The 27,432-nt window shown below is 39.6% G+C and overlaps 2 protein-coding genes, 1 long non-coding RNA gene and 1 pseudogene across 3 annotated transcripts in view; 2 read left to right on the forward strand and 2 right to left on the reverse strand.

Moving 5' to 3' along the window:
- LOC124384330 (guanine nucleotide exchange factor VAV3) overlaps positions 1-27,432 on the forward strand; it is a 209,123-nt gene that overhangs the window by 62,062 nt on the left and 119,629 nt on the right. The window lies entirely within an intron of this gene.
- On the forward strand, positions 2,162-27,361 carry LOC124384346 (annotated as a pseudogene).
- LOC124384351 lies at positions 2,491-6,502 on the reverse strand. Its single transcript, XR_006925382.1, has 2 exons — positions 4,535-6,502; positions 2,491-2,867 (listed from the first exon to the last, which is right to left on the reverse strand). It is a non-coding gene; the product is annotated as an uncharacterized LOC124384351 (long non-coding RNA).
- LOC124384338 lies at positions 9,326-11,433 on the reverse strand. The gene is made up of 2 exons (XM_046847102.1): positions 11,131-11,433; positions 9,326-10,880 (listed from the first exon to the last, which is right to left on the reverse strand). Exon 2 carries the CDS (start codon positions 10,677-10,679, stop codon positions 9,708-9,710), a length of 972 nt encoding a protein of 323 aa, XP_046703058.1. The 5' UTR covers positions 10,680-10,880; positions 11,131-11,433; the 3' UTR covers positions 9,326-9,707.

Genomic DNA, 27,432 nt, shown 5'->3' on the forward strand with positions numbered 1-27,432 from the left:
CTGTTACTGAAATATCAGTTCTGCATTAACATTATAGTGATTTAGTTTCATCTTTCCTGTAATGCTGACATTTACAGAAAATTAGCATTTTCTCTGGCCTAATATACAAATACATGAGGTACAACTTCTAGTTATCTTTAATAAAGAATAAAAACAAAATAGTGACATTACAGAAATGTAATAGATAGATAGATAAATTATGGTTACCCCTCATAATAGTTTTTGTTGAGAATCAAGTAAAGGTTTAAAAATTATATATATATATATATATATATATATATATATATATATATATCTCCTAAAATCCTAAATTCTGTAAATCAAAAGTGTTAATCTTAGTTAACTTCTTTCTGCTGAATGTACTCTTCCTCATCCTGGACCATTTTTGAAAAGAGGTTGTATTGTGAAGTTTAGATTTGTCATTTTCATTTGTTTTATATTAAAGATCTCATTCCACTGCTTTCTCCTGAATACAGTTTCCTCCTGATTCCTTTTAAAATATATACATTGTGTATTCTGGTAATATGTAGTAAATAATTCACAACTGATCTGATAAGGTGTTCAATTGCTATTGCATAATATTATTGGTGTCTTCCTATATATATATATCTCCTAAAATCCTAAATTCTGTAAATCAAAAGTGTTAATCTTAGTTAACTTCTTTCTGCTGAATGTACTCTTCCTCATCCTGGACCATTTTTGAAAAGAGGTTGTATTGTGAAGTTTAGATTTGTCATTTTCATTTGTTTTATATTAAAGATCTCATTCCACTGCTTTCTCCTGAATACAGTTTCCTCCTGATTCCTTTTAAAATATATACATTGTGTATTCTGGTAATATGTAGTAAATAATTCACAACTGATCTGATAAGGTGTTCAATTGCTATTGCATAATATTATTGGTGTCTTCCCTATATATATATATAAACAAAGACAAAGAAAAACTGCCAAACAAGTTCAAAGTACAGCAACTTCACAGAACTTTATAGCCTACATGTACTGTCATATCATCTCGAGTGGTTGATAAGTTTAATTAAAGTTTATTAAAGGAACATGAACAAAGGTGAACGTGAACATTTTAGAACATATGGAGATTAAATCACCAGCTCCGGCGCGCGCTGCACATTACTCTCGGGCTGATTCGAGTTTGACTGCGGCAGTGTCGGTAAATCATCAGCTGCTGCTCCGGGCAGGGAAACTCAACTATCCGACCCAAATACAGCAAACAGAACCGGGCCGAGGGGAAAGTCTGCAGCAGGTAAAAATCTTACTGGAACTGAGAGAGTGCATTTGTGAACTGAGACACTTCCTTTTCCGGTTTGTGTGTAGTATAATATTTTTATATTATTATTTAGTTTCGCACTTCTCAAACTCCCACACGAACATGTACATTATTCTGTGATTGTGTGTTTTTGAATATGATACAAACTATTCAACTGTGTGTGTGTGTGTGTGTGTGTGTGTGTGTGTGTGTGTGTGTCCTGACTCCAACACCTGAATTCCTGCTCTGTGGAATAAAGAAGTCAAAGTGAAAGTAAAAACGCCATTTTATGAAGAAATGCAGTAAAACATTTCCAGAAGAACATACAAAGATTTCCAGAATTTACATACACAGTAAGTGTGTAAATCTAAAGCTAGAAGATGTGAATGTTATGAATCTACACTGGATGAAGAACAGTTCAGGTGATTTTTCCTGAAGTTGGATCTTCTACAGTTTACTGTAGGACTTGATTTCCTGGAAGTGAACCGTGTGATGATCCAGTATTAGATGGAACACACCCCATGTTGGAGTGAAGTAAATATGTGTCCTGCAGTGTTTCTCTCTTTAAGGATCTTTATTTCAAACTCTCCTCCTTTTTCCCAAATGAAGCTCTGGAGCATGAAAGTGTTTTATTGGGGAAAATCGCGATTTGTTTTCAGATCGTGTTCCTGCAAACAGCCGTCACTAAACACATCATGACTTTCAGGAGACAGGTTCTGATGTTCCTCGACTCGGCGGAAAATCCGCTCCATATCTCCTTTGGTGTGAAAGATGAAGGGAGAATGTAGATGGTGGATGGAAGCAGGGCAGCATGCGGGCTTGGGAATGTGCTGATATCAGGCACAAGCGGCAAATTTCCCAAATTAATTTTCAGAGAATGTAAACATTCAAAGCTCTGTTTCAACCCTGCAGAAGAATGTGGAGAAGGAAGCACATTACAGCCATCAAGGTGTAGGTTAGAGTCTCTGAATCAGAACTGCATCACAGTGAACACATTCACAGCGTTTAAGGTTTAGAGACGAGCATGAGCATTACGTGTTGGTGAAACTACTGGTGTTTGTGTGTTTGGGGTATAAATGGACTGCTGTTTGTTTAATCAATATATTTATTACTTATTTTAATATGTTAATGATTTTTAATTGTTTGTTGTTATATTCTTTGTTAGTGTAAGAATTGTGCATCGATACTAAAGTGAGATTATTTCTCTAATAACATTCAAGGACACCGACAAGCTCTTTACAACTTTATTCTTTTCTTTTTTAATCCCCTGTGCTCCTCTGCACACCCCCAAGAGCACCTGCTTGCTCACATCCTCCCTTCAAAATCCAAGTCAATCCAGAAATACACTATTTTCAGTGTCAAAATATAGGGTACAATATTTCCTAAATTCTAGGCAACATACATTTTCACTCCTGCATTAGGGAGAGGCATTGTGTAATTTTTTCCTGTTTGGATTTACATAGTTTTAAAATCTTGTTTATAATATTAATTTAATAATTAACTTAAATTCCAATAATTGATAAATTTCTCTCTCTCTCTCTCTCTCTCTCTCTGTAGGTGTACAGGTTCCTCTGTAGCAGTAGAAATGTCCTCCAGAATGAGTGAATCTGTGAAACAGGACATAAAGAAAGATGAGAGGTGAGTGAAGGTTGTGACTCTGTGAAAAATAGAAATGTTCTCACATTCACCAACACTAAACAGATCAGACTCTGATGTGTATCTGTGAAAAGTGACGAGTGAAGAGTTGAATTCAGCAGCTTTGTCTCCAGATGTTCAAAACCAGCTGATGATTAGTGACATTAAGCTACTGAGCAACACGTCTAACCCCAAGTTGTCCCTGTAGCTGGATAAAGTATGAAGGTTAAAGAATGGGATCAGTGTTAATAAGAACATCATCAGATTTTAACTCCAGTTTCATTATTCAGTGTTGCTGCAGAACAGTAATAATGATGCAGTGGTTGTGTGTGTTTAGTCTGATTCAGGGTAAGAGATCAGACTCACCTGAACCCAGCTGTGTGTCCATGAAGAGTGACTGGTCAATGGGACCTCCAATAAACTTTAGAGACACAGACTGTACTACTGATCTGAGGTGAGGACAGTTGAATGTATGAGTGCAGTGTTTTATCACTCACACTCTCACATAATCAAACATCTCTGTAATATGTGTGTATTCACTGCTTTGTGTTTGTAGTTATGAATATGATTTATAGTCTTTATTCTACTTTTAACAAGTGTTTTATTTGTTCACAGACTGCAGAAGAAGAAATCAAATATCACTGAGAAGAGTCATTTAGAGGCCATATTCAAGGTGTGTGTGTGTGTGTGTGTGTGTGTGTGTGTGTATCTATTCCACTCTCACTGCAATGTGACAGAACAAAATCCTGAGCAGCAGTAAGAGAGAACACGAGTGTGTTTTGTTTTCTCATTGGTTTCAACATATTTTTTCTTCATCTTTTCTAATTCTTCTTGTTTGTTCCTTGCTTTCTTTCCAAACTGGTCTTTGTAAAATTTAATCATCAGCATTTTCATTTTATACTTTTGACTCCTTCTTAATACTCAAAGATTCACCTTCATGGTTTTACTCATCTGTGCGCTCTTCTGAAAACAATTTGTCTGGATGTCAGTAATGAACACATTCTTATGTTACATTCTAGGGTTTGATATAAGTCTAGTGTATATTTTTTATTCTGTTACAAATTAGGATCTGGAGCACAAAGTCATCACTCTGATACAGAATGAACTGAAGAGATATAAGAAGCTCCTGAGTCCAGATTACCCAGCATGCTCTGAGAGGGAGGTGGAGGATGAGGAGGATCAGAGCAGTGTCAGAGAGGAAGTGCTGAAGATCACACTGCACTTCCTGAAGAACATGAAGCACACAGATCTCGCTAACACACTGCAGAACAGTAAGAGCTCATGGGGTTCTAACATCACTTTATCTTCAGAGGAAGGAAACTGCTGTACATTTATTAAACACATCTCATCATAATGATGTGCTTTTATCAACACAATATAATAACACATCAGTACTGACATTCCATATTCCTCCCTTCTGGCAGGCGCTACAGAACTTTGTTCACTAAAACTGCCAGACACAGGAACAGTTTCTTTCCCCAAGCAATCACCTTCACTAACAACTGACCATAATTATATTCCCTGCTCATATCTATGAGTACTGCACAGAACTGTCACTCATCACATTATCTGTATATGTTGCACACACTATTGCTTCTATATACTGTACAAAGTTTTAAAGTAAACTCTCTCATCATACCTGGCACACAATCCTGTCTTTTGCACCACCATGCACTCCCACTGTACTGTCCTCTATATACGTCCTCTGTATATTTCGACAGCAAGCTAAACTCCACCCTCATCAAATCACAGACACGATATGCCTCTTTTCAAGCTTTAATAAGGATAGGTAAAACTAGGAGATAAAGAAAGAAAACAATAAATAATAAAATCCACTTTCAATATACACACTCACACAAGTAAACACTTACAAATGCTATATCCCTCCATATCGATTTTACCAGGTATATCATAGTAAGCAAAGGAACATTACAGCTCTCTTTCCCATGCAAAAAAGGTACATATATAAACAAACATATAAATTACCAATCCAACAAATAATCAAATGTTATTAATGCTACATGAATAAGGAACAATAAACATACCGACGAAGCTACCAAAGGCCATGGAGGAATACGGATTGTTGCCGATTCACTATAGCACATGTTCAAAACTGCACATCATGGAAAATGCTAACTTCCTTGTTGGTCATCTGATTAGTCACATGGTAACACTACAATATATGATTATCAAGACGTCCATTAGGGGGAGACAACTATTAACACACAATTAGATTTTAATTATTATTTAACAATAACTGTAACAGAACACTCCCCGTCTGGCGTGATTGAACGCCACCACTAAATGACTCTTTAACCAACACATCACCTTATGTAGATTCAGGAGGTAAGAGTAAAACAGTCTCTGTTACAGGTCTAAGAAAAAGCCTTGTGCCATCTTGTTTAGGAATCCTTATTTCCACCTTGCGGACTTTTCCATCTTTGCTTGGAAACACCTGAGTAACTATCCCCATCGGCCATTCATTTCTTTTAGCTTGGCTATCTTTGAGGAGCACACTGCTGCCTGGCTCCATGTTGGGCTGTTCGGGTTGCCACTTCCTACAGGTCTGTAGTGAGCATAGATACTGTTTCCTCCATCTGTCCCAAAATGTATTTGACAGATGTTGGACCTGGCGCCACTGACGTTGAAAAGGTCATTAGTTCCAAAATCACCAGCAGGAGCGACAGGTGTGCACTCTTTCTGCGTGAGGAGAATGGAAGGTGTAAGGAGAAATGGTTAACTAGGATCAGTGGATACTGGCACCAGTGGTCTAGCATTAATGATGGCAGATACTTCAGCCATTAAGGTAGTGAGAACTTCATGAGTTAGTTTTGTGTGACCCAACTAAAGGAGCATGCTGTCTAGTATTCTCCTTGCTATTCCTATCATCCCTTCCCAGGAACCACCCATGTGGGAAGCATGAGGTGGGTTAAATGTCCAGGAGCACCCGTTTTCTGCTAGATATTTTTTAACAGTTTCGTTCTCAAGGTTCGATGAGATCTGAAGCTCTTTACATGCCCCAATGAAATTTGTCCCACAATCTGAGCGAATTTGTTTCATTGGACCTCGCAGAGCAACAAAGCACCTGAGGGCACTTATGAAACTAGATGTGTTCAGTGACTCAATTACTTCAATATGGACAGCCCTGACACTAAGACAAGTGAAAATCACTGCCCACCTTTTGTCATGTGCCAAACCTCCCCTCGTCCGACGAGCACAGACCGGCCATGGGCCAAATACATCGAGGCCTACATTGGTAAATGGAGGATCTGTACACAACCTGTCTGATGGAAGGCAAGACATTTTCTGAGTCTGAAGGTAGCCACGAAGTTTCCGACAAAGGACACAGTGGTATATGATACTATTTATGAGCCTCTTGCCTCCAATGATCCACAGGCCTGCTGTGCGGATAGCTCCTTCAGTGAAGAAGCGTCCTTGATGTTGGGTTTTTTGGTGATAGTGCCTTACTAGTAAGGATCCAATGTGGTGCTTGCCAGGAACAATTAGAGGGTACTTTTCCTTCTGATCTACCCTTGCTGTTGAAATGCGGCCCCCAAATCTTAGAAGGCCCTGTTCATCGATGAACGGATCAAGTGAAATTAATAGACTACCTATAGCAAGTTTCTTCCCACTCTTGATGCATGCAATCTCTGTTTCATAGGTTTCATTCTGTACAGTACAGCCTTTGCCTTTGAAAAGTTTTCAGCTGAGAAAGCTTTTGGACAATAATGCCAATTTTGCAATTTGAGGACTTGTCAGTGAGCAATTTTGGAAAACACTGGCAATGTGAATGAGATGTCCGATTGAACGAATAAGTGATTGCCAATTTGAGAACCTAGAAGCGCTGTGATCCCAGTTTCTTGCTCAATATAGTTGTACTCATACTAGAAACTTCTGGTTGCACCTCAACATCACTTGTAGGATTTATGAGCTCAAAAATGTCCTTTTCTGGGGGCTAGAGGAATCCGTTAGAAATGTGGGTCCCAATAACCATGGGCTGCTTGCGAGATGTGCTGCAGGAAAGGGCCTTGTGGCTATGTCTGCGGGATTTTGGTCAGTTCGTACATAACACCATTGTTCAGGCCGACTGGATCTTCTTATCCTCAAGACTCTGTTGTTGACATAGACATAGAAGCGTCTGGTCTGGTTGTTAATGTACCCAAATGCTGCTTTGCTGTCAGTGTAGAAAGTGATAGCATCAAGATTAATGTCAATCTCAGATGAGACAAGGTCGGCCAACTCTACAGCCAACACAGCAGCACACAGTTTCATCCTTGGGATAGTAATCTCAGAAAGTGGAGCGAGTTTCCCTTTACCCATGACAAAGCTTACATGATTGTCTCCGCAACCATAAGAGAGTTTGAGGTAGGCAACTGCAGCAATAGCTTTGGTGGAAGCATCTGAGAATACACACAATTCTCAACGTAAAGCTTCAGAGAATGACTGTTCAGAGTAAGTTCTGGGTATTTGAAGATGTCTTAGCTCTTGTAGAGAGCTGCGACATGTATACCATGCCACTTCCATGTCTTGTGGCAGTGGAGCATCCCAATCAGTGTTCTCTGAACTTAATTCTCGCAGAAGACATTTTCCTTCCAGAGTTATTGGGGCTGCGAACCCTAAAGGGTCAAACAGACTATTATTTGTTGACAAAACTCCTCGACGTGTAAAGGGTTTCCTTTCTTCTGGTACTTGGAAAGTGAAATTGTCCGTTCTGATGTTCCAGTTTAGGCCCAGACTGCGTTATATTGGAAGAGTGTCTGTTTCCAGGTCTAGATCTTTTAGATCGCTAGCGTAATCTTGTGATGGAAAGGCCTAAATGACTTCTCACCTATTTGAAGCAATTTTGTGTAACCTCAGGTTTGATTTAGCAAGAGCGTCCTGTGTTCGCTTTAGCAAACTCACTGCTGCTTCTACACTAGGAAAAGACTTTAACCCATCGTCAACATAGAAATCACCTTGCACAAACTGTTGCACTTCAGGATCATGATCATGTCCTTCTAAGTGGACAGATTTTCTCAGACCATAAATAGCTACGGCTGGTGACGGGCTATTTCCAAAGACATGTACCTTCATGCGGTACTCCACAATATCCTTGGTGAAGTTATTGTCTTGGAACCATAAAAATCTCAGAAAGTTCCTGTCTTCCTCTTTGACAAGAAAACAATAAAACATCTGTTGGATGTCTGCAGATATGGCAACTGACTCTCTGCGAAATCGCATGAGTACACCCAGGAGAGAATTGTTGAGGTCTGGTCCTGTTAACAACACATCATTGAGGGAGATGCCACCATACTGGGCACTAGAATCGAATACCACCCTGATCTGTCCAGGTTTCTTTGGATGGTAAACACCAAAAAGTGGAAGATACCACCGTTCTTCTTCTTCTTCAAGAGGAGGAGCTACCTCTGCATGTCCATTCTCGAAGATCTTTTCCATGAAGGAAATAAAGTGTTCTCTCATCTGTGGTGTTCTCTCAAAATTGCATAAAAGTGATGCGAGGCTTTTCATTGCTTGTGGCTTATTGTCAGGAAGACGTTGTCGTGGATTTTTAAATGGCAGTGGTGCTACCCAACTGTTGTTCTCAACTTTCTCAAACCCTTTCTCCATAATGTTCAAAAACAGTTCGTCTTCAATAGACAGAGCCACTTTGTCATCATCTTTCATACGCTCGAACACTGTGTCGCCCAAACAGTTTATTTTATGTGCTGGAACAGGTTTAAATGAATCATTGTATCTGTCTTTCACCTGTATGATGTTAGGACATGGCTCAAAAAGTGAAGGTCGTCCATTATCCAATGTCTTGGTATAAAGTGTGCTAACTGTGAGTGGCTTATGGATATTTCCAAGGCAGACATTGCCTACAATGACCCATCCTAAATCAAGTTTTTGCGCATATGGCAGGTCATGTGGGCCATTGATTAGTTTACGCACCTTATGCAGACTGAGAACATCCCGTCCAAGGAGAAGAATGATGTGACCATCTGGATCGATTTCCGGGATAAGGGGTGCTACTAATCTAAGATGTGGAGCCAGCACAGGTTCTTAGTGAATATGGTGAACTAGAGCTTTGGATGTCAAACATATCAAACAACTCCGAACGAGCCAATGATCTGTTACTTTGGTCATCAATTATTGCATAAAGTTTAACTGCTTTATCACGGCACCCACCAGGATAGATCTTGGCAAGGCAGATTTTGGAACATGACCTGTTAGTTAAGGCACCACCACAGACTTGAGTTCAATGAGCTGAGATGTCAAGATCTCTCTCCCCGCCATACTCTGGATGGGGGCTTGTGTCCTTATTTGAGAGTGAGGGATCTTGATGAAGAGCGGCATCATGTTTTTCGCTACCACATTCTGTGCATTTGACATAGGCTTTGCAGTTTCTAGCAATGTGTAATGAAGACATGCAACATCTGAAGCAAATGCTCTACGTTCTTCAAGAGGCTTTTCCTTAAAGATACGGCACTTGCGAAGAGGATGTGTCTTTCTGTGTATGGGACAAAACTTATCACAATCATTCCCTTTGTTGAAGGGTCTGTCTGCATTAGAGGTGACAACAGGCAACACGTCAGTTTTATGTACTGAAATCTCCCTCTGTTTATGCTGTTTCCATGAGGTTGGCCCATGAAGAGCATCTGCATGTACAGTGAATTTGAAACTTGGGTCATTCCTGATCCTAGCCTGTCGACTAATGAAATCCACAAACACTTCAAATGGAGGAAATGGAACAGCGTGTTTTAGTTTATAGTCAGAACCAACCGATAACCACCTATCTTGCAGTCCATAAGGAAGTTTTTCAACCACAGGGTTTATGCCGCGAGCAGTGTCGAGTACTGAAAGTCCAGGCAGGTCTCTTCATCATCCTTGGCTGACTGTAACTCCATAAGCAAGTCACTTAAGTCTCTTAGTTTAGCATAGTCTTTGTTTGTTATTTTGGGAAACCTCTCAAGGCGTTTGAATAGTGAATTCTCAATCACCTCAGTTGAGCCGTAACATTCCTCCAGTCTAGCCCAAATCAAATCCAACCCTCTCTCCGGGTTACTCGTATTCACAGTTCGAATTCGATTGGCATGTTCTGCAGACTCCCTCCCAAGCCACTTGACAAGAAGGTCAATTTCTTCACTGAATGCCAAGTCTAAATCTCGTATAGCATTCTTAAAGGAACTGCGCCATGCCCTGTAGCTTTCCGGTTGATCATTGAATTTTAGTAGCCCTGTTGAGATAAGTTTACGGCGTGCTAGGTAACGCACAAAGTCATTCATATTAGAATTATTATGTACGTAAGCAGCAGCAGTTGCACATGCGGAGGGAGTGTTGCCTGCTGGATAAAGCACTGATGCGTAAGGTGATAATGGCCGGTTGGCGTGACCTGTTTGGTCGTCTGAAAACGGTTCTACCTCAGGCATCGTAATAGATGGGCTATTAGATTTTGCTTGTTGCTTGACATAATCATTAGTGCGTTGTTCTGCATCCATTGGAGTATGATCTTGCAAGAGTCTACAGCTTAGTCTTTCACTGTAATGTTCAACAGCAGCTTCAAGTGCATCAGCCTTTGCTACAGCTGCAGCAGCTTCTTTCTCTTGCTTTAACATGTCCATAGAAGCTTCTAGACGAGCCTTTTCTATTTTTATCTTCATTTCTTTTTCAGCAAACGATAGATGTGCCTTTGCAGCTTCTGCCTTTGCACGAGCTAACGCTGCAGCAGAACTTGTTGAATTGTTTGAATGTTGCGTGGAGGCACAAGACCTGGTCTTCCAGGTTGGTGAACCTTTCTCTGACATAGTTTGGAGAAAATAGGTTTACTTGCTTGATGCTGCATAGGATCGGCTTGGACCGTGATGTCCTGCCCGACAGAGCCGTCGTTTTACTGTACTGTCCTCTATATACGTCCTCTGTATATTTCGACAGCAAGCTAAACTCCACCCTCATCAAATCACAGACACGATATGCCTCTTTTCAAGCTTTAATAAGGATAGGTAAAACTAGGAGATAAAGAAAGAAAACAATAATTAATAAAATCCACTTTCAATATACACACTCACACAAGTAAACACTTACAAATGCTATATCCCTCCATATCGATTTTACCAGGTATATCATAGTAAACAAAGGAACATTACAGCTCTCTTTCCCATGCAAAAAAGGTACATATATAAACAAACATATAAATTACCAATCCAACAAATAATCAAATGTTATTAATGCTACATGAATAAGGAACAATAAACATACAGACGAAGCTACCAAAGGCCATGGAGGAATACGGATTGTTGCCGATTCACTATAGCACATGTTCAAAACTGCACATCATGGAAAATGCTAACTTCCTTGTTGGTCATCTGATTAGTCACATGGTAACACTACAATATATGATTATCAAGACGTCCATTAGGGGGAGACAACTATTAACACACAATTCGATTTTAATTATTATTTAACAATAACTGTAACAGAACACCCACACTTTATGTACATTACTGGTCTGTATCCCTATTTATTACCCACACTGTCTATACTGTCTCATATTGTCTGTATTGTCTTGTATAGTCTGTTTTTGTCTTGTTGTGTCTGTTTTGTCATGTATAGGTTTTTATTTATGTCTGTACTTTTGAGAGTAACAAACAGCTGGAACCAAATTCCTTGTGTGTGTCAACACACTTGGCCAATAAACCTGATTCTGATTCTGATATGATATACAGCTATGAAAATATCAGTAGCTCACAGAGATGATCAGAGAGTTTATTCTTCTTTTTATCAGAACTCGTCTCTGTGCACCAGCGAAAACTCAAATCCAAACTGAGAGAGAAATGTAAAAGAATTACTGAAGGAATCTCACAGCATGGAAGCTCAGCACTTCTGAATGAGATCTACACAGACCTCTACATCACAGAGGGTTGGAGTGGAGACGTCAATAATGAACATGAGGTGAGACAGATTGAGACAGTGTCCAGGAGACCAGCAACACAGGAGACACCCATCAAATGTACTGATCTCTTTAAAGACAAGTCCATCAGAAGTGTGCTGACTAAAGGAGTTGCTGGAATTGGAAAAACAGTTTCTGTGCAGAAGTTCATTCTGGACTGAGCTGAAGGAAAAGAAAATCAGGACGTCAACTTCATGTTTCCACTTCCCTTTAGAGAGCTGAATCTGATGAAGCAGAAACATCTCAGTCTGATGGATCTTCTTCATCACTTTTTCCCAGAAATAAAAGAATTACGATTTATAGACTGTGAGAGGAATAAAGTGGTGTTGATCTTTGATGGTCTGGATGAGTGTCGACTTCCTTTAAATTTCCAGAACAATGAGAGATTGTGTGATGTGACAGAATCAGTCTCAGTGGATGTGCTGCTGACGAACCTCATCAAGGGAATCTGCTTCCTCTGCTCTCCTCTGGATCACCTCTCGACCAGGAGCAGCCAGTCAGCTCCCTCCTGAGTGTGTGGACCAGGTAACAGAGGTACGAGGGTTCAGTGATACTCAGAAAGAGGAGTACTTCAGGAAGAGGATCAGTGATCAGAGCCTGGCCAATAAAATCATCACACACATGAAGTCTTCCAGAAGCCTCTACATCATGTGTCACATCCCAGTCTTCTGCTGGATCTCAGCCACTGTTCTAGAGAGAATGTTGGGTGAAGCAGAGAGTAGAGAGATCCCCAAGACTCTGACTCAAATGTTCACACACTTCCTGATCTTTCAAATCAAACACAAGCACCAAAAGTACCATCAGAAATGTGACCCTGATCCTCAGCAGACCAGAGAGAGTATCCTGGCACTGGGAAAACTGGCTTTCCAACAGCTGGAGAAAGGAAACCTGATCTTCTATGAGAAAGACCTGAGAGAGTGTGGCATTGATGTCAGAGAAGCCCGATCTTATCGTCCCTACATTGGCTTCCTGTTAAGTTTCGAATAGACTACAAACTATTACTTCTCACTTATAAAGCACTAAATGGTTTGGCTCCCGTGTATCTATCCAGTCTTTTAACACGCTACAATCCGCCACGCTCCCTGAGATCTCAAAACTCTGGGCTTCTAGTAGTTCCTAGAATAGCAAAGTCCACTAAAGGTGGTAGAGCATTTTCACATTTAGCTCCTAAACTCTGGAATAGTCTTCCTGACGGTGTTCGGGGCTCAGACACACTCACCCAATTTAAGTGTAGATTAAAACGTATCTTTTAGCAAAGCCTACACATAACACACATCACATCATAACCTTGTGCTCCAGAACATCTGATCACATGCACATTATCAACTTGTGCTGTTAATATCATGAACAGCAGCTACGCTAATTCCTCTCCACTGCTTCTCTTTCTCTCCCCATCCCGAGGCATCCTGAGGTTGCTCCAGCTCCAGTCACCTCCCACCTCGTGATGATTACGGACCTTTAAAGAAGTAGATGCCGAACTCACAAACATCCTGAACCATCTAGAGACGTACCAGTGCCATTTGGATCCCGCTACATGTGTGGAGTTTTGACATTGGACCTCCTGGAGTGTTTAAAGGCTCTGGCATGGAGAAGCTGATGCTGGATCTGTGGTGATCACAAATGCTGAGCTTATAAAACTCGGAGCTACCAACCATATAGACTGTTTAAGACTGCAGAAAGAACATTACTTATAATCTTATACTCCAGTAATCATGTTAGTTCTCACTCTCCAGTGTTCTGTATTGTTGAAAGATTTATGATCAAACTCTTGATGTCACCCAGATGAGGATGGGTTCCCTTTGAGTCTGGTTCCTCTCAAGGTTTCTTCCTCATAACATCTAAGGAGTTTTTCCTTGCCACAGTCGCCACGGCTTGCTCATCAGGGACAAATGCACACCATTCACCATCACTGCTGATTTGTGTAAAGCTGCTTTGAGACAATGTCTGTTGTGAAAAGCGCTATACAAATAAACTTGACTTGACTTGACTTGAGAGAAGCGTCAGTGTACTCAGGAGTGTGTACTCAGATCTTCAGAGAGGAGTTTGGGCTTCACCTGGGGAAGGTGTTCAGCTTTGTACATCTGAGTGTTCAGGAGTTTCTGGCTGCTTTATACACATTTCTCTCCTTTAACAACAAAAAGAGTAAAAAACAACAAACCAACAATCTGTCAGATCTTTTTACCAAATCAAACATGTCTGATTTCCTGAGGAGTGCAGTGGACAAGACCTTACAGAGTGAGAATGGACACCTGGACCTGTTCCTCCGCTTCCTTTTGGGTCTCTCACTGGAGTCCAATCAGACTCTCTTACGAGATCTACTGCCCCAGACAGGAAGTAGCTCTCACAGCAAACAGGAAACAGTCGAGTACATCAAGAAGAAGATCAGAGAGAATCCATCTCCAGAGAAATCCATCAATCTGTTCCACTGTCTGAATGAACTGAATGATGATTCTCTAGAACAGGAAGTACAACGTTACCTGAACAGCAGAGATTCCAGGTGTTTCAGTGGAGTCAGACTCTCTCCTGCTCAGTGGTCTGCTCTGGTGTTTGTGTTGCTGAACTCAGAAGAGAATCTGGATGAATTTAATTTGAGGAAATATAACAGATCAGATGAATGTCTTCTGAGGCTGCTGCCAGTGGTCAAAGCATCCAGAAACGCTGTGTAAGTCATTTTAAAACGATTTCATAAATGTGTTACTAATTCCATAAATGTAGTTATTATTGTAAATGAACACTAATGACACTGCACTGATTAGGATCATGATTATCATTCATTACTCCAATCAGGTAACCAGTGTTTGCTGATGTGATTTAAATCATTGCTAAAAGCTAAAGTGCAGAATGATGTCATCAAAATGATTGATCATTAATGGTTGTAGTAAGAGACTGTACATTTTATATATAAATGTCATTGTTTTGGAACTGATGGAGATCCATAATCACAATACAAACAAAAAATGACGGAGACATTAAATATATATTTTTTCAGTGCACATTTGAATATAAAAATATCAAAACTAATTACGCTGGAAAAAGATTATATAAAATAAGAAGTGTCCTGACTTTTGATTTATTTCACACTCAATCACAGATTTACCTAAAAACACACATCAGTTCAAATAAAATAATATACAATATGCAAAGTTTTATCAAGAATGCCTCTCCTTCAATTATATGAAGTTTGCCAGTACCGTTTGCTGAAAAACAGCCCCACACCATGATGTTCCCACGTCCATACTTTACTGTTGGTCTGGTGTTTTTGGGATGATGTGCAGTTTTTTTTTGCCCACCAAACATGTTGTGTATTATGGCATCCACAGAGTTCAATTTTGGTCTACAATGAATTATATACAGGATAAAATAAAAATAAAAATGTATTTGTCACATACACATACATTAAAGTGTCATAGCGCAAAGAGAAAATTGTGCAGAAAAAGTGTGAAGATGGAGAGAGATTCTAGATCCTGGGTGTTTTCTGGTTTAAACTTCGAATGGCCTGCGGGTAGAAGCTCCACCTCATTCTCTCTGTGTTTGCTTTCAAGGAGCGTAAGCGTTTCCCTGATTGCAACAAAGAAAAGAGTCCATTGTTGGAATGGCTGAGGTCCTTCACAATCTTCCTGAATCTGCTCCTGCACCGTGTGCTGTAGATGTCCTGCAGGTCAGGAAGATTGGTGTGGATGGTACGTTCAGCTGAACGCACCACCCTCTGGAGGGCTCATCTGTTCCCGAACCAGGAAGTGATGCTACCCGTCAGAACGCTCCCAATGGTGCAGGTGTAGAAAGTCTTTAGCACCCGAGAGGGAAGTTTAAAGTCCCTTAAGCGTCTCAGATGGTACAGACGCTGCCGGGCCTTCTTCACCAGGGTGTTGGTGTGACAGGACCAAGACAGGTCCTGTATGATGTGAACACCTAAGTACCGGAAACTGTCCACTCTCTCTAATGGGTCCCGTTTATGTTTAGCGGTTGGTATGACCGCTCCTGCTTCGTGCTGAAGTCCACTATCAACTCCTTAGTCTTACTGATGTTCAGAAGAAGGTTGTTCTCCTGGCTCCATCTCTCCAGGTTTTTAACCTCCTGTAGGTAGGCTGTCCCATCGTTGTTGGAGATCAGTGTCGAGTTTTATGGGAATTTTACACACCAGTATCTGCTTCAAACTCAAAAAGAGCATTAGTCAACTACAGGGGACACAGGGAACAACTCCAAATCATTTTTCAGCTCTTGTATTTGGTAGTTCGTGCAAGTTTACAGTGATTGTTCAATTCAGCTCTTCATTAAAGATCTGGATTCTGCCAATATAGACCGAGTCCTGAGTTTTCTCTGTATACGACCAGCCTGCTAAGAATAGTGTCGGGAAAAGTCATAACCCTCTGAACTGCCAGATAGAGTGCTCTTAATGCATCCTCTTGCTCTTTTAGAGTCAGCACAGCCTGTTTGGTCCCATTTTTTTTGCATTAATTCTTGTTTTTAATTCTTCAGGTTTTGGCTTGTACATCTTAACCATTTCTTTATACCATGCCACAACCAGCCGATAACTCTGACTAATTTGCCTAAATTACCAAATTTTTCCACATTCACTAGCTTTTTAACAACTAAGAGGGTAGGTGTCCCCCTAGGTAAGTAGTCCTCAAGTTTTCTTTTTACTGCCTCTCTCAGTTCCTTTTTTGTTTGAGCTCTTTTCAGAACTGCTGAAAATGTCTTCCGCTGAAGCTTACTGACCCTTTCTCTAGCATCAGCGGCAACCTCAGCAGCAGATTTCATTGGCCATTCCTCCACTGAAAGCCGAAGGAATTGTGGTCCCTTCTGCCATTCAGACTCTTCACCAAGATTTTCAGGTGTCCCAAGTCACGTCAAGTCAAGTTTATTTGTATAGCACTTTTCACAACAGACATTGTCTCAAAGCAGCTTTACAGAAATCAACAGTTAAGGTGAATGGTGTGCATTTATCCCTGATGAGCAGCCGTGGCGACTGTGGCAAGGAAAAACTCCCTTAGATGTTATGAGGTAGAAACCTTGAGAGGAACCAGACTCAAAAGGGGAACCCATCCTCATTTGGGTGACATCAAGAGTTTGATCATAAATCTTTCAACAATACAGAACACTGGAGAGAGAGAACTAACATGAGCACTGGAGTATAAGATTATAAGTAATGTTTCTTCTACAGGCTTCTACAGTCTTTATGGTTATAAAACTAGGAGTTACTAAGCAACTCATAAAATAGCTCGACATTTGTGATCATCACAGATCCAGCATCAGCTTCTCCATGCCAGAGCCTTTAAACACTTCAGGAGGTCCAATGTCAAAACTCCACACATGTAGTGGGATCCAATTGGCACTGGTACGTCCCTAGATGGTACGGAATGTTTGCGAGTTTGGCATCTACTTCTTCAAAGGTCCATAATCTTCATGAGGTGGGAGGTGACTGGAGCTGGCCAAACTCAGGATGCCTTGGGATGGGGAGAGAAAGAGAAGCAGTGGAGAGAAATTAGAATAGCTGCTGTTCATGATATTAACAGCACAAGTTAATAATGTGCATGTGATCAGATGTTCTGGAGCACAAGGTTATGATGTGAGACTTATGTTATGTGTAGGCTTTGCTAAAAAAGATACATTTTTAATCTGCACTTAAACTGGGAGAGTGTGTCTGAGCCCCGAACACTGTCAGGAAGACTATTCCAGAGTTTAGGAGCTAAATGTGAGAATGATTTACCGCCTTTAGTGGAATTTGCTATTCTAGGAACTACCCCTGTCCCACCCCTTGTGATGATGTCTGCTATATTAACATCCCATGGGATCCACCACCAGTCATTTACTTGCCCAGACCTTGGATTTCTCCATTTCTATTTGTAAAGAATGTCTGATAGCCATAACTATCACGTTTAATGGCCCGCAGACCAGTCTGACTGTCTACCAAGGGGAAACCAGCGCTCAACTTCATGCTTCAACTCCCATGCTTCTCAAAGTATCTTCTGAGATGTACAGCGAACAAAGCACCAAATATCTCTGCCTTCACAGCATCTCCCTTTTGGCTTAATGGTGTTAATTTGGCCTTGGACTACTCTGACTTCTATCTGTTGATCCGTGTTTCACCTTAGGTACAACACAGCTCCATAAGATTTGTCACTGCCATCGAAAAATTTAATCCCCAAGGGTTTTCCTTGCCAGCCAACTGGTGTGAGGCTTCTGTTAAATTTAATTCACCTGGTTCATTTTCATTTTTGTCTTTTCTTTTTGAGAAGTTAATGGAAGCCATGATATAGAGCTTGTCCTCCTCTACCAAGTACCCTGTTCCTAAAGCCTTGTTGTCTTCATCTTCTTAACTGGATTGGGAGCACGATTGTTTTACCTTGCGAGACTGAACCCTTGTGATAGTGTACTTGCCTATCTCTTCTTCATTAGTGTCTCTCCAGAGGAATCTGTGAAGGTGCACTTCACGCTCCTCCAGCCACACAGAGTTATACATCTTTTTTTAATATCTCCAAGAGCAGCAAAGACTCCCTTTCTGAACCTAATCAGGTCTGCCCTGATTGGGTTGAGTACATCAGGTCCCTTTAGCAGGAGATCATTCATGCTCAATCCGTTGAATTTTTGGCTACTATTCCAGACAAGCCGCACCGGAGTAGTAGTTAAGTGGGGATTTGGGGCAACCAGGTGGCTTACATATCAAACAGCCCCTTTCCAACTATCAGTCACTTCTTTGGTAAGCTTTTTTTGCTGCCCCCTTCCCACCATGTCATGTACTTGAGCTGCATAAATGCCCTGCCACTCAGGCACCATTCTGAGTTGTTTCTCTGTTCTTAAGAAAACAGCTTCCACTCCACTTCTGTTGTATGGAAGGGTAACTGGGTCCTGAATCCATGGATACTTTGTATCCCAGTGTGGAGACCTGCTGTGGGAATCCTTCTTAACATAAGTGAGGCCTTCCCTTATGATCTCGAGTTCCTTCTCCTCTGCCAAGGTCATCTCCTTCCCTCCAGGTTGATGGTTTCCACAGTGGCAACCTCCACACTTTGGATCACAGGCTGCTCCAATACTCTCCCACCTCCACCACTCAAGAAACTCTCGATTACTTGCCAGTGAATTTTTTGTCTCAACACCAAGATCTCTACTCCCTCAGATTATTTTACAAGGAGCTTATGTCTTCTCGAGAACTTCCTCATACTTGACTGCAGCTGTCCTCATGGACCGAGCAAAATGTCTCTTAGACTAATACACTGCTATATCCACCATCTCAAACAGGCCTGGGTGTGCTCCAGCCACTGTTTTTCCTAACGGGCTGTCCCACAGGACAAGATCTCCCACGATATTTAATCTTTGTGGTGCGAGTCTCCCCTCTCGATGGTGGTAAGGTGATAGATTTTTTTAGGTCTTTTCTATGCTACCAGGTTTGCCTCCGGAAAGAATTATTTAAATTGCTCTGGACTTACGCTTCTGTGGACCTTGAAATTCTCCTCTAAACCATAGCAAACCAACTGGTGAGCTTTCTCTGTCCCATTGGGAGTTTTGACTCTAATCCTGAGAAGGTACCTTTTTGTTCTTACTCTAGTGGCCATCTTGCCAACTCCATTAACCACTAGGGTAATTTTCTCACCTCTCAGCTTGAGCCTGTCAGCAGCTTCATTGGTAATGTAATGAGTGTCTGAGGCCAGGTATATTAAAGCACCAACTTTCTGTCCTGCATTTGTGGTTACCTCCATTAGCATTATTATAACAGGCAGCTATTTCAGTCCAATTTCACCCATTAATCCTTTCTGGCCTTTCTCAGAGCAGTTTACCATCTTAGCCTTGTTAATGAATGCTCTTTTGCACCTCTCCGCCAGTTCTGGAGAGAGTTCGGCCAAGAATTCTTCCTGCTCATCTGTCAGTCTATTATCTTTCTTACTATCTTCAATGACAGCTTTCCGACTTACTACGTGACAGATCCTGCAAATGCTGCAAAGGAACTTTAACAGTGCATCAAAATGGTTCTCTGGTGTTATGCCATTTGCAGGATCTGTCATGTAGTCAAGTCAAGTCAAGTCAAGTTTATTTGGCAAGGAAAAACGCCCTTAGATGTTATGAGGAAGAAACCTTGAGAGGAACCAGACTCAAAAGGGGAACCCATCCATTTGGGTGACATCAAGAGTTTGATCATAAATCTTTCAACAGTACAGAACACTGGAGAGAGAGAACTAACATGAGCACTGGAGTATAAGATTATAAGTGATGTTCTTTCTGCAGTCTTATACAGTCTATATGGTTAGTAGCTCCTAGTTTTATGAGCTCAGCATTTGTGATAAACAAGCCAGTCTCTTTTCACAAAGTCTAGTAACCTGCTGGATTTTATTACAAGTGGATTTTTTATGGCACCAACATTTACGAGATCCGTGAGATCTGCCAGAGCTTTTTCTACCATTTGAATTAATTCTACAACTCTTCTTGGTTGATTTCCTTTCACTGCAGGGATTTTCTCCACCTCATCAACAATTTCCATGTCAATTCTGACTTTGTTACCATACCGGTTCTCTAAAACTCTGAATATGTCAGCAGCAGTGTTACAGGAAGATAGTCTGAGCTCCTTAACAATCTTCTCATCATTGCTGTCCACCTGCTGGATCTTTTTAACCTCAGCTGACCCAGTGGGTTCACCTTGCTTCTGGAGACCTCCCCAGTCCATTTTCCAGCAGTATAGATGCTGTTGCACCTTCAAAATCAGAGTTGTAGACAGGGGAGTGTCCCTGCTGTTAGATTTCCAGAAGTCCACACTGAGCTCTTTAATCTTCATGGCACTGAGGGTCAGGTTGTTGGTGGAACACCATGCTGTTAGTCTTTGGTTCTCTTTCCTGTAGGCCAAGTCATTATTGTTACTGATCTTGCCTACCATGGTGGTGTCACACTTGAGATGTTGGAGTAATGCAGAGGTGCGCAGTCATTGGAATAAATTAGTGGGTTTAGAACACAGCCCTGTGGGATGCCAGTGTTCAGAGTGGGGGCAGAGTGTGGTGTGACTGAGGTCTATTGGTAAGAAAAAGTTCAAAATCCTTCTGCATGTGAAGGTGCAGATACGCAGGTTACTTAGCTTGCCGGTCAGTTTAGTGGGGATGATGGTATTAAATGCATAGAAAACTAGCATCATATTGCTGCACTTAGCCGCTCTCTTAGCAACTTTACATCACAAACACACAACAATTTAACTGTATTTTCATCAATCACATTCTGACTAGTATTTTATTAATATTTTATTATATTAATACACCTATGACCACAAAATAAATATATACCAGCAAAATACACTCACCAGAAAACCTTGGAAAAAACACAGAAAGCAATGAGGAGTATTTATCTAGTCTTCTGCAACTCTCACAGTGGTGTGTGTGTGTGTGTGTGTCATAATTTCTCTCCCAGGTTGTGTGGGTGTGATCTTACAGTGGAAAGTTGTAGAATTCTGTCCTCAGTTCTCAGTTCAAACTCCTCCAGTCTGAGAGAACTGAACCTGAGTGTGAATAACCTGCAGGATTCAGGAGTGAAGCTGTTCTCTGCTGGACTGGAGAATCCACACTGTACACTGGAGATACTGAGGTCAGATCATCACTTACACACTGTAGATCCTGCATTTCTGTCATATGGCTGTTTTAGATAAAATGTGTGTGTGTGTGTGTGTGTGTGTGTGTGTGTGTGTGTGTGTGTGTGTGTGAGAGAGAGAGAGAGGGAGAGAGACAGAGAGACTTTTGACTTTTCTTTATTTAACATGTCATGTTATATAACAAATTGTATCAGGTTGACATATCAGGTAAATAAATAAATAAATAATTAAATAAATCATACATGACAGTTAAAGGTGTGTGTGTGTGTGTGTGTGTGTGTGTTGAGATTATTTAGACCACTTCTGGTGCAAAGTGCAATTCTTCTTCTACTACAGAACACAGAGCTTCTCCATAACATCACACAGCCTCGAACATCTGCAGATCCCTCATACTCTTAGAATAATATCAAAAGACTTCATTTTGTAAGTCTGGATAAGATTCTTCTGGTTTATGTTCTCTTGTTCTTTCTGCTGATGTATATTTTAGTTTTAGCTTTACCAAGAATAAAATGAAGCAGTTTAATCAGCACATAAAAATAAATAAAATCAGAATAAGGACTGTGTTGTACCATTTAAAAAAAAATTGTGACCTTAAATTTGATATAATTTATTTAACTTTTTAAGGACCTGGTGAAACCCTGTGAGGACAAAATTGAGAGTGACGGACGAATTGTATACAAAATAACAATCTTTAAAAAAGAGAATGTGTGTTATAATGTTTATCTTCAATGGTGCAGTAATAAAATGTTATACAAGTTATATCCATTATAACACTCATAGCTAAAATACCCCAACTCCATTGCTTGGTTTAATTTGAACAATATAGAATGCATACAGATGATGGTGTGGTAAATCAATGAGCATTCTACAAATACACAGATATTGGGTGAGTCCATTTCATTCAACACAGTCCTTTGTGCAGCTCCATCTGGGGAAATACAGAAAAACAAATCAGCAAGAGGTAGGATAAGAAGCTGAAGATCAGATATTTTAGGATGAAATTTTGAAGAGCAATAGTAATGCGTGTATTCCATTAACACAGTTAATTAAAGCTGTGCTTCACCTTTTTAACACACTCCTCACTAGTCAACACATTTCTATTTGAGGACTAACTTCTCAGCCAACCTGTCCATGTGAGCTCCACATGGGTTTTATCTGGGTTATATAGGCATCATGTGGGCATGGGGTCAGAGTGGGCATTTTGATGGGCTGAATGTGGGCCCCAGTTTAGTCAGTTAGGCTGCCAATTTTGTTTATTCGAGGGCCCTGTATGGGCCACATTTGGGCTATATTTAGCTATATTATTCAATTGATGATAAATTCAATTGATATGTTTTTTGCGTGTTTTATATAATCAAAACAAAGATGTTATATATTAACAATAACATAGTATGACCTTTAGTTAAAAATAAATAAATAAATAAATAAAAATAAAGACTCGGTTGTGCAGCTCACAGAGTCTCTCATTGGCTCCTGTTTTCCCCCCCTCTCATTCTGAAGAAACGGTCATCACTCACTACACTGAGCACCTGACCTGACCTGACCTGACCTGACCTGACCTGGAGAACCTGACCTCTCTGTCACGGTAAGAAATGATCTTTTGTTTTAAATTAATCACATTTGACTGTTTGCTTTTATTTAATGTATAATTCTGAAAGATTTATAGTAATTAAAGTTACAGGCACGATATAAAGAAGGTCAGTGTGGAGAGTGAACTGGTTTACCTCAGAGATAAACACCTGTGGAGAAACTGAACATTCTTACCGATTAGCAAATAACTAGGAAATTCTCTATTAAAATGTTTTCTCTATATAGTGTCCTCATGATAACAGGAGGGTGAAACAGTAAAAGCAGTGTGGAGTAAATCTTTCTTTTTACTACCTTTATAACATGTGTATATACAATACACAGAGAAAAGCTCTCTGAGGAGATTGTGACAATATTTAACATTATTTTAATGTGATTTAAGTGAAATAGGTAGAGGTGATAAAAAAACGTTCATATTTCTACAATTTCGAAACATTACTAAAAAATATGATACATTATGATCACGGCTCTCGGCGCCGAGGCTTCACGCATGCGCATATGTGTTTGACCTGAAGCTGTGCAGTGCAGACCGACAAATTCGAGAGCAGACAACTCCGAATTCGCTTTCACGGTATTTTTTATGACAAGCACGCTTCGGTTTGTGCAGTCAAGTCGAACACTTGCTGTGTTAGCTCCACTAAGGCTTTTTGAAGACAAAACATCGTTATAAGAAACTTAAACTAATGTTACAGTGGTCTGTTCATATTCACGGTCCAAAGTGAACCAGTATGAATTTAATAATCGATCTGTGTTCAAGTCCCCACTAATAATTCTAAACATTAATCACAACAAAGCCTGAAATTCACCATATTAATGCATTTAACTTATTGCATGGTATTGTGTAATTTTAACATCATTTACTCAGATCAGTTAACAGTTTGGGCAAATGGTGGATTAAAAGGTGCTTATGATTGTGATTTTTTATTTTTATTTTTTTTTTATTTTTTATGCTCATGTAACTTGCATGTATACAAATAATGGGTTGTGCCCTGGTTGATGCAGTAGCAGGCTCTACTTTATATTAATTTTTTTGCTTTACAAGTAGCCTGAAACAGAACCGTTTGCTGAAAACTGTCAGTAAGAAAGAGCTACATCATCTAGAGTATAATGTAACGTTGTTTCTAGGTATTCAGTGATTATTGATAAAACGCGCTGCTGTAGCTGACGTGAAAGTACACTTAACACGGTAACGTGGTGAGGTAGAAATGCAATGACTAAGGCAAATTTTAAAAGAGATTAGATAATGGTCTGAAATAGCTTCAGACTGTGGAATTATGACTAAGTTTTTTATTTTTAATCCAAATGTTTACAACAAATCGAGAGTGTGTCCACCATTATGAGTGGGTCCTATAACATTCTGATTAATTTTAACTGACTGTAGAATGGACACAACTGCTGCTCTTAAGGAGTTTTCCTGATTATCAAAATGAATATTAAAGTCAAAAACAATTAATGCTTTGTTTAAAGAAGTAGCTACATTTGTAATGAAATCTGCAAATTCTATCAGAAAATCAGAGTAGGGCCCTGGGGGTCTATAAATAATAATTATTGGAATTAACTGACTGGACCTGCTTTTGGACACTGAATATTTTATGTTGGTGTAAAGAACTTCAAATGTTTTACCAAATCTTATCATTCAGCACTTTTTCTCCTTCTTTACAGATATGAGCAGTGAGGTTCCTGATCTGATCAGAGTTTTATACAGACAATGGTTAGGATAAACAGATAACAGCTGATAACATGTGTCGTGGCACATTGAAAAGATCAGCAATGATGAGCAGATCATCCTTCCTGTATCTATCAATGTCTTCCAAGGAAGGACAGAACATGAACGTAACTAAATCAAATGCCATAATACCACCGACACAAAACACCACACACAGCAAATATAAAAACATCCTGGACAAGACTCCAAATTTGTTATGATCCAGTCTACTGAAGAAGCTGCTCAGATCAGTAGTGAATCTTTTCGTTCCATCCAGATAGAAGTCCAATTAACATGGTTCAACTTCCAGATTCAACTGGACATTAACTGAACATGATTCAACAGGACTTGACTTGAGATAATCACAGCTGGATAACTGAGAATCTTCACAGACAGACTCAGTCCAGGGTCAGACCACACAGAGTAATTATCTTAGAATTCAAGGGATTAGAAATCTTTATAATGAACCAGCATGACTTCAGGGTGAGCGAAGACCAAAATAATAAATTAAACAGTCTGATTTTGAAGCTTATGTCCCTCAAAGAAAAGAAACAATTGTACAGGAAACTTCCCAAAATTCCTACTACAAAAACAAAGAAAAACAGATTCCACCCCAAAAGAAAAAGCAGCCGCACCCCTACTGTCGGTGAACTGAGTGAATATGTACAGTGATGATTATATACAGAGAAAAACACAGTAACAAGTTCAAGACTGAAAACCAAACTCAAAGTCACAATACAGGCACAACCCAGTCTCACAGTATTTTGTGATGTAGTTATGAAATTTAATCTACTGATTCGTGTTCATGGACACAAATTTCCCTCTTTTTTCGTGTCACTGAGCACGACTTTCCATCTAATGTATTTCAATACGGAGTATCTTTTGTGCCTCTGCCACATGTTTTCTTTCTGCCACTGGGCACCACAGATGCTGTATTGTTTTTTTTCTCATTTAATTTTTTAATCTTCAAGCACTTTTACTCAACATTTATTCAGGAGATTTTATTCTTGTTTTTATTGTTTTATTTTCTGTAATCTACTCGTTATTATAAACCATCAGTGGTTCCTTCCAGTCACAATACAGTAAATATATTCTCCTGGGTAATTAACCAGACTGCAGATTTGTGCTTCAGCCATCGTTTCTAAATGTCGTTTCTATTCTGAGAAATATCGTTTTTCCATCAGTTTAATGTCAAATCTAACAGTAAATACTACAGTACCCATGAGTCTTATAGAGCGTTACTATGGTGAAGACGGAGGCTAAAACTACCTGAGGACCCGCCGCCGATTCTCTTTTAATGACATCCTCATCTCTTCTCAACACATAAACACGAAAGTGTTTCAACAATACAATGTTATTGACCATCAGTTTTAATTGTTTCTGTTTTGAAAAATAAAGTTTTTTGTGGGATCATTTGTTTATTAATAAATACAAATGTATCAGGATGAAAGAACTTCACAATAAAATTCTGCAATTCTTTACTTTTTTGTATTTCTAATAAACAATATCATACATTATTTTTATGTGATTATGCAAAGGATTTTCAGAAAGAAATGTCTTTGTTTTCTCTGTTCACAACACAATTTTTTATTATATATCTGTGGGAGAGCGTATAAATGCCGGAAGAAGGCATCTTTTGGCTCACGCGCGTACACACACTCTCTCCTCCTTAAATGGAGGATCACTGGAAAATAGAGATCACATTAGCTTCAGGTGAGGCAATCCCCTGCCTACCCGATCCCGGCCCCGCCCTCCATTCACAAACCGACGCTGCCACAATATCATATATATTTTATTTTATAATAATTAATGTAGTGTTTATGATTTGGGAATTAGGGTCAAAGGAGTTGGATGGTCTGGGGCTTTTTGTACTGATCTGAAACTATTATATGATTCTCTTTGCTCATCACTTTATAAGACAGCTGCTAAAACATCTGTACCAATAAAAAATATATGATTTCGCTGTAAGTGTTTCCTCCTGATTATTTTCTTATAGATTCAATTTTTATGGGTTTTTGTGTTTTTATTTGTTTGCTTATCTGTTTAGATTTCTTATTCATTTGTTTATAACTATTTTAGTAGACTATCACTGTGTTTTGTATTCTGGTTGTGTATTTACTTTATTGTTTTGTGTCAGTTTAAGCCATATATTGCTCTCAAAAATAATATTTGTGTTGTATGTATCTCCTGTGAATGTTATATTAAAAAATAAATAAAATCAAAAGAAACTAAGAAAGTTTTGGTTAGTGGATGTCAGCATTACTCATGATCCTCAGCTTCCCTTGTTATTTTTCTCATTGTGCTCAAACCAGTGTCCAGGTACGTTACTAGGCTCATAACTAATGATCACATTTAGTTTAAATGTTGTAATTGATGTCTTTTTTATTATTATGTAATAATGTCTTTTTTTTATTATGGTATTATTACATTTGACACTTTTGTCCTCTAACTTATGAAATGTGGCTACACACCTGAATGTGTCAGTAATAATAATAGAACGTTACTAACATTACTACACATCTATTTCTCTGATTAAATTTCTATCCATCTTTCCAGTCTATTTAACTATCTGTCTTTATTTCAAAAACGAAGACAGAGAGAGAGGGAAGTTTTTGAAATAAAGACAGATAGTTTGATATAATGCCAGGGGGGTCTACAAAAAAGATAGGTCAATTTTATCAGAATATTTTATTTTGCACCCAGAAGATCTGTTCCAATTGTAAAAAGGAGCAGCGTCTGAAGCAGCAGCTCAAGAAGAAG

Source organism: Silurus meridionalis, chromosome 4 (assembly GCF_014805685.1).
Source record: "Silurus meridionalis isolate SWU-2019-XX chromosome 4, ASM1480568v1, whole genome shotgun sequence".
NCBI classification, from domain to species: Eukaryota; Metazoa; Chordata; class Actinopteri; order Siluriformes; family Siluridae; genus Silurus; species Silurus meridionalis.

Bases quoted from the DNA above. Each gene is read 5' to 3' on its own strand.
- LOC124384338 (XM_046847102.1), bottom strand. From the start codon at position 10,679: ATGTCAGAGAAAGGTTCACCAACCTGGAAGACCAGGTCTTGTGCCTCC.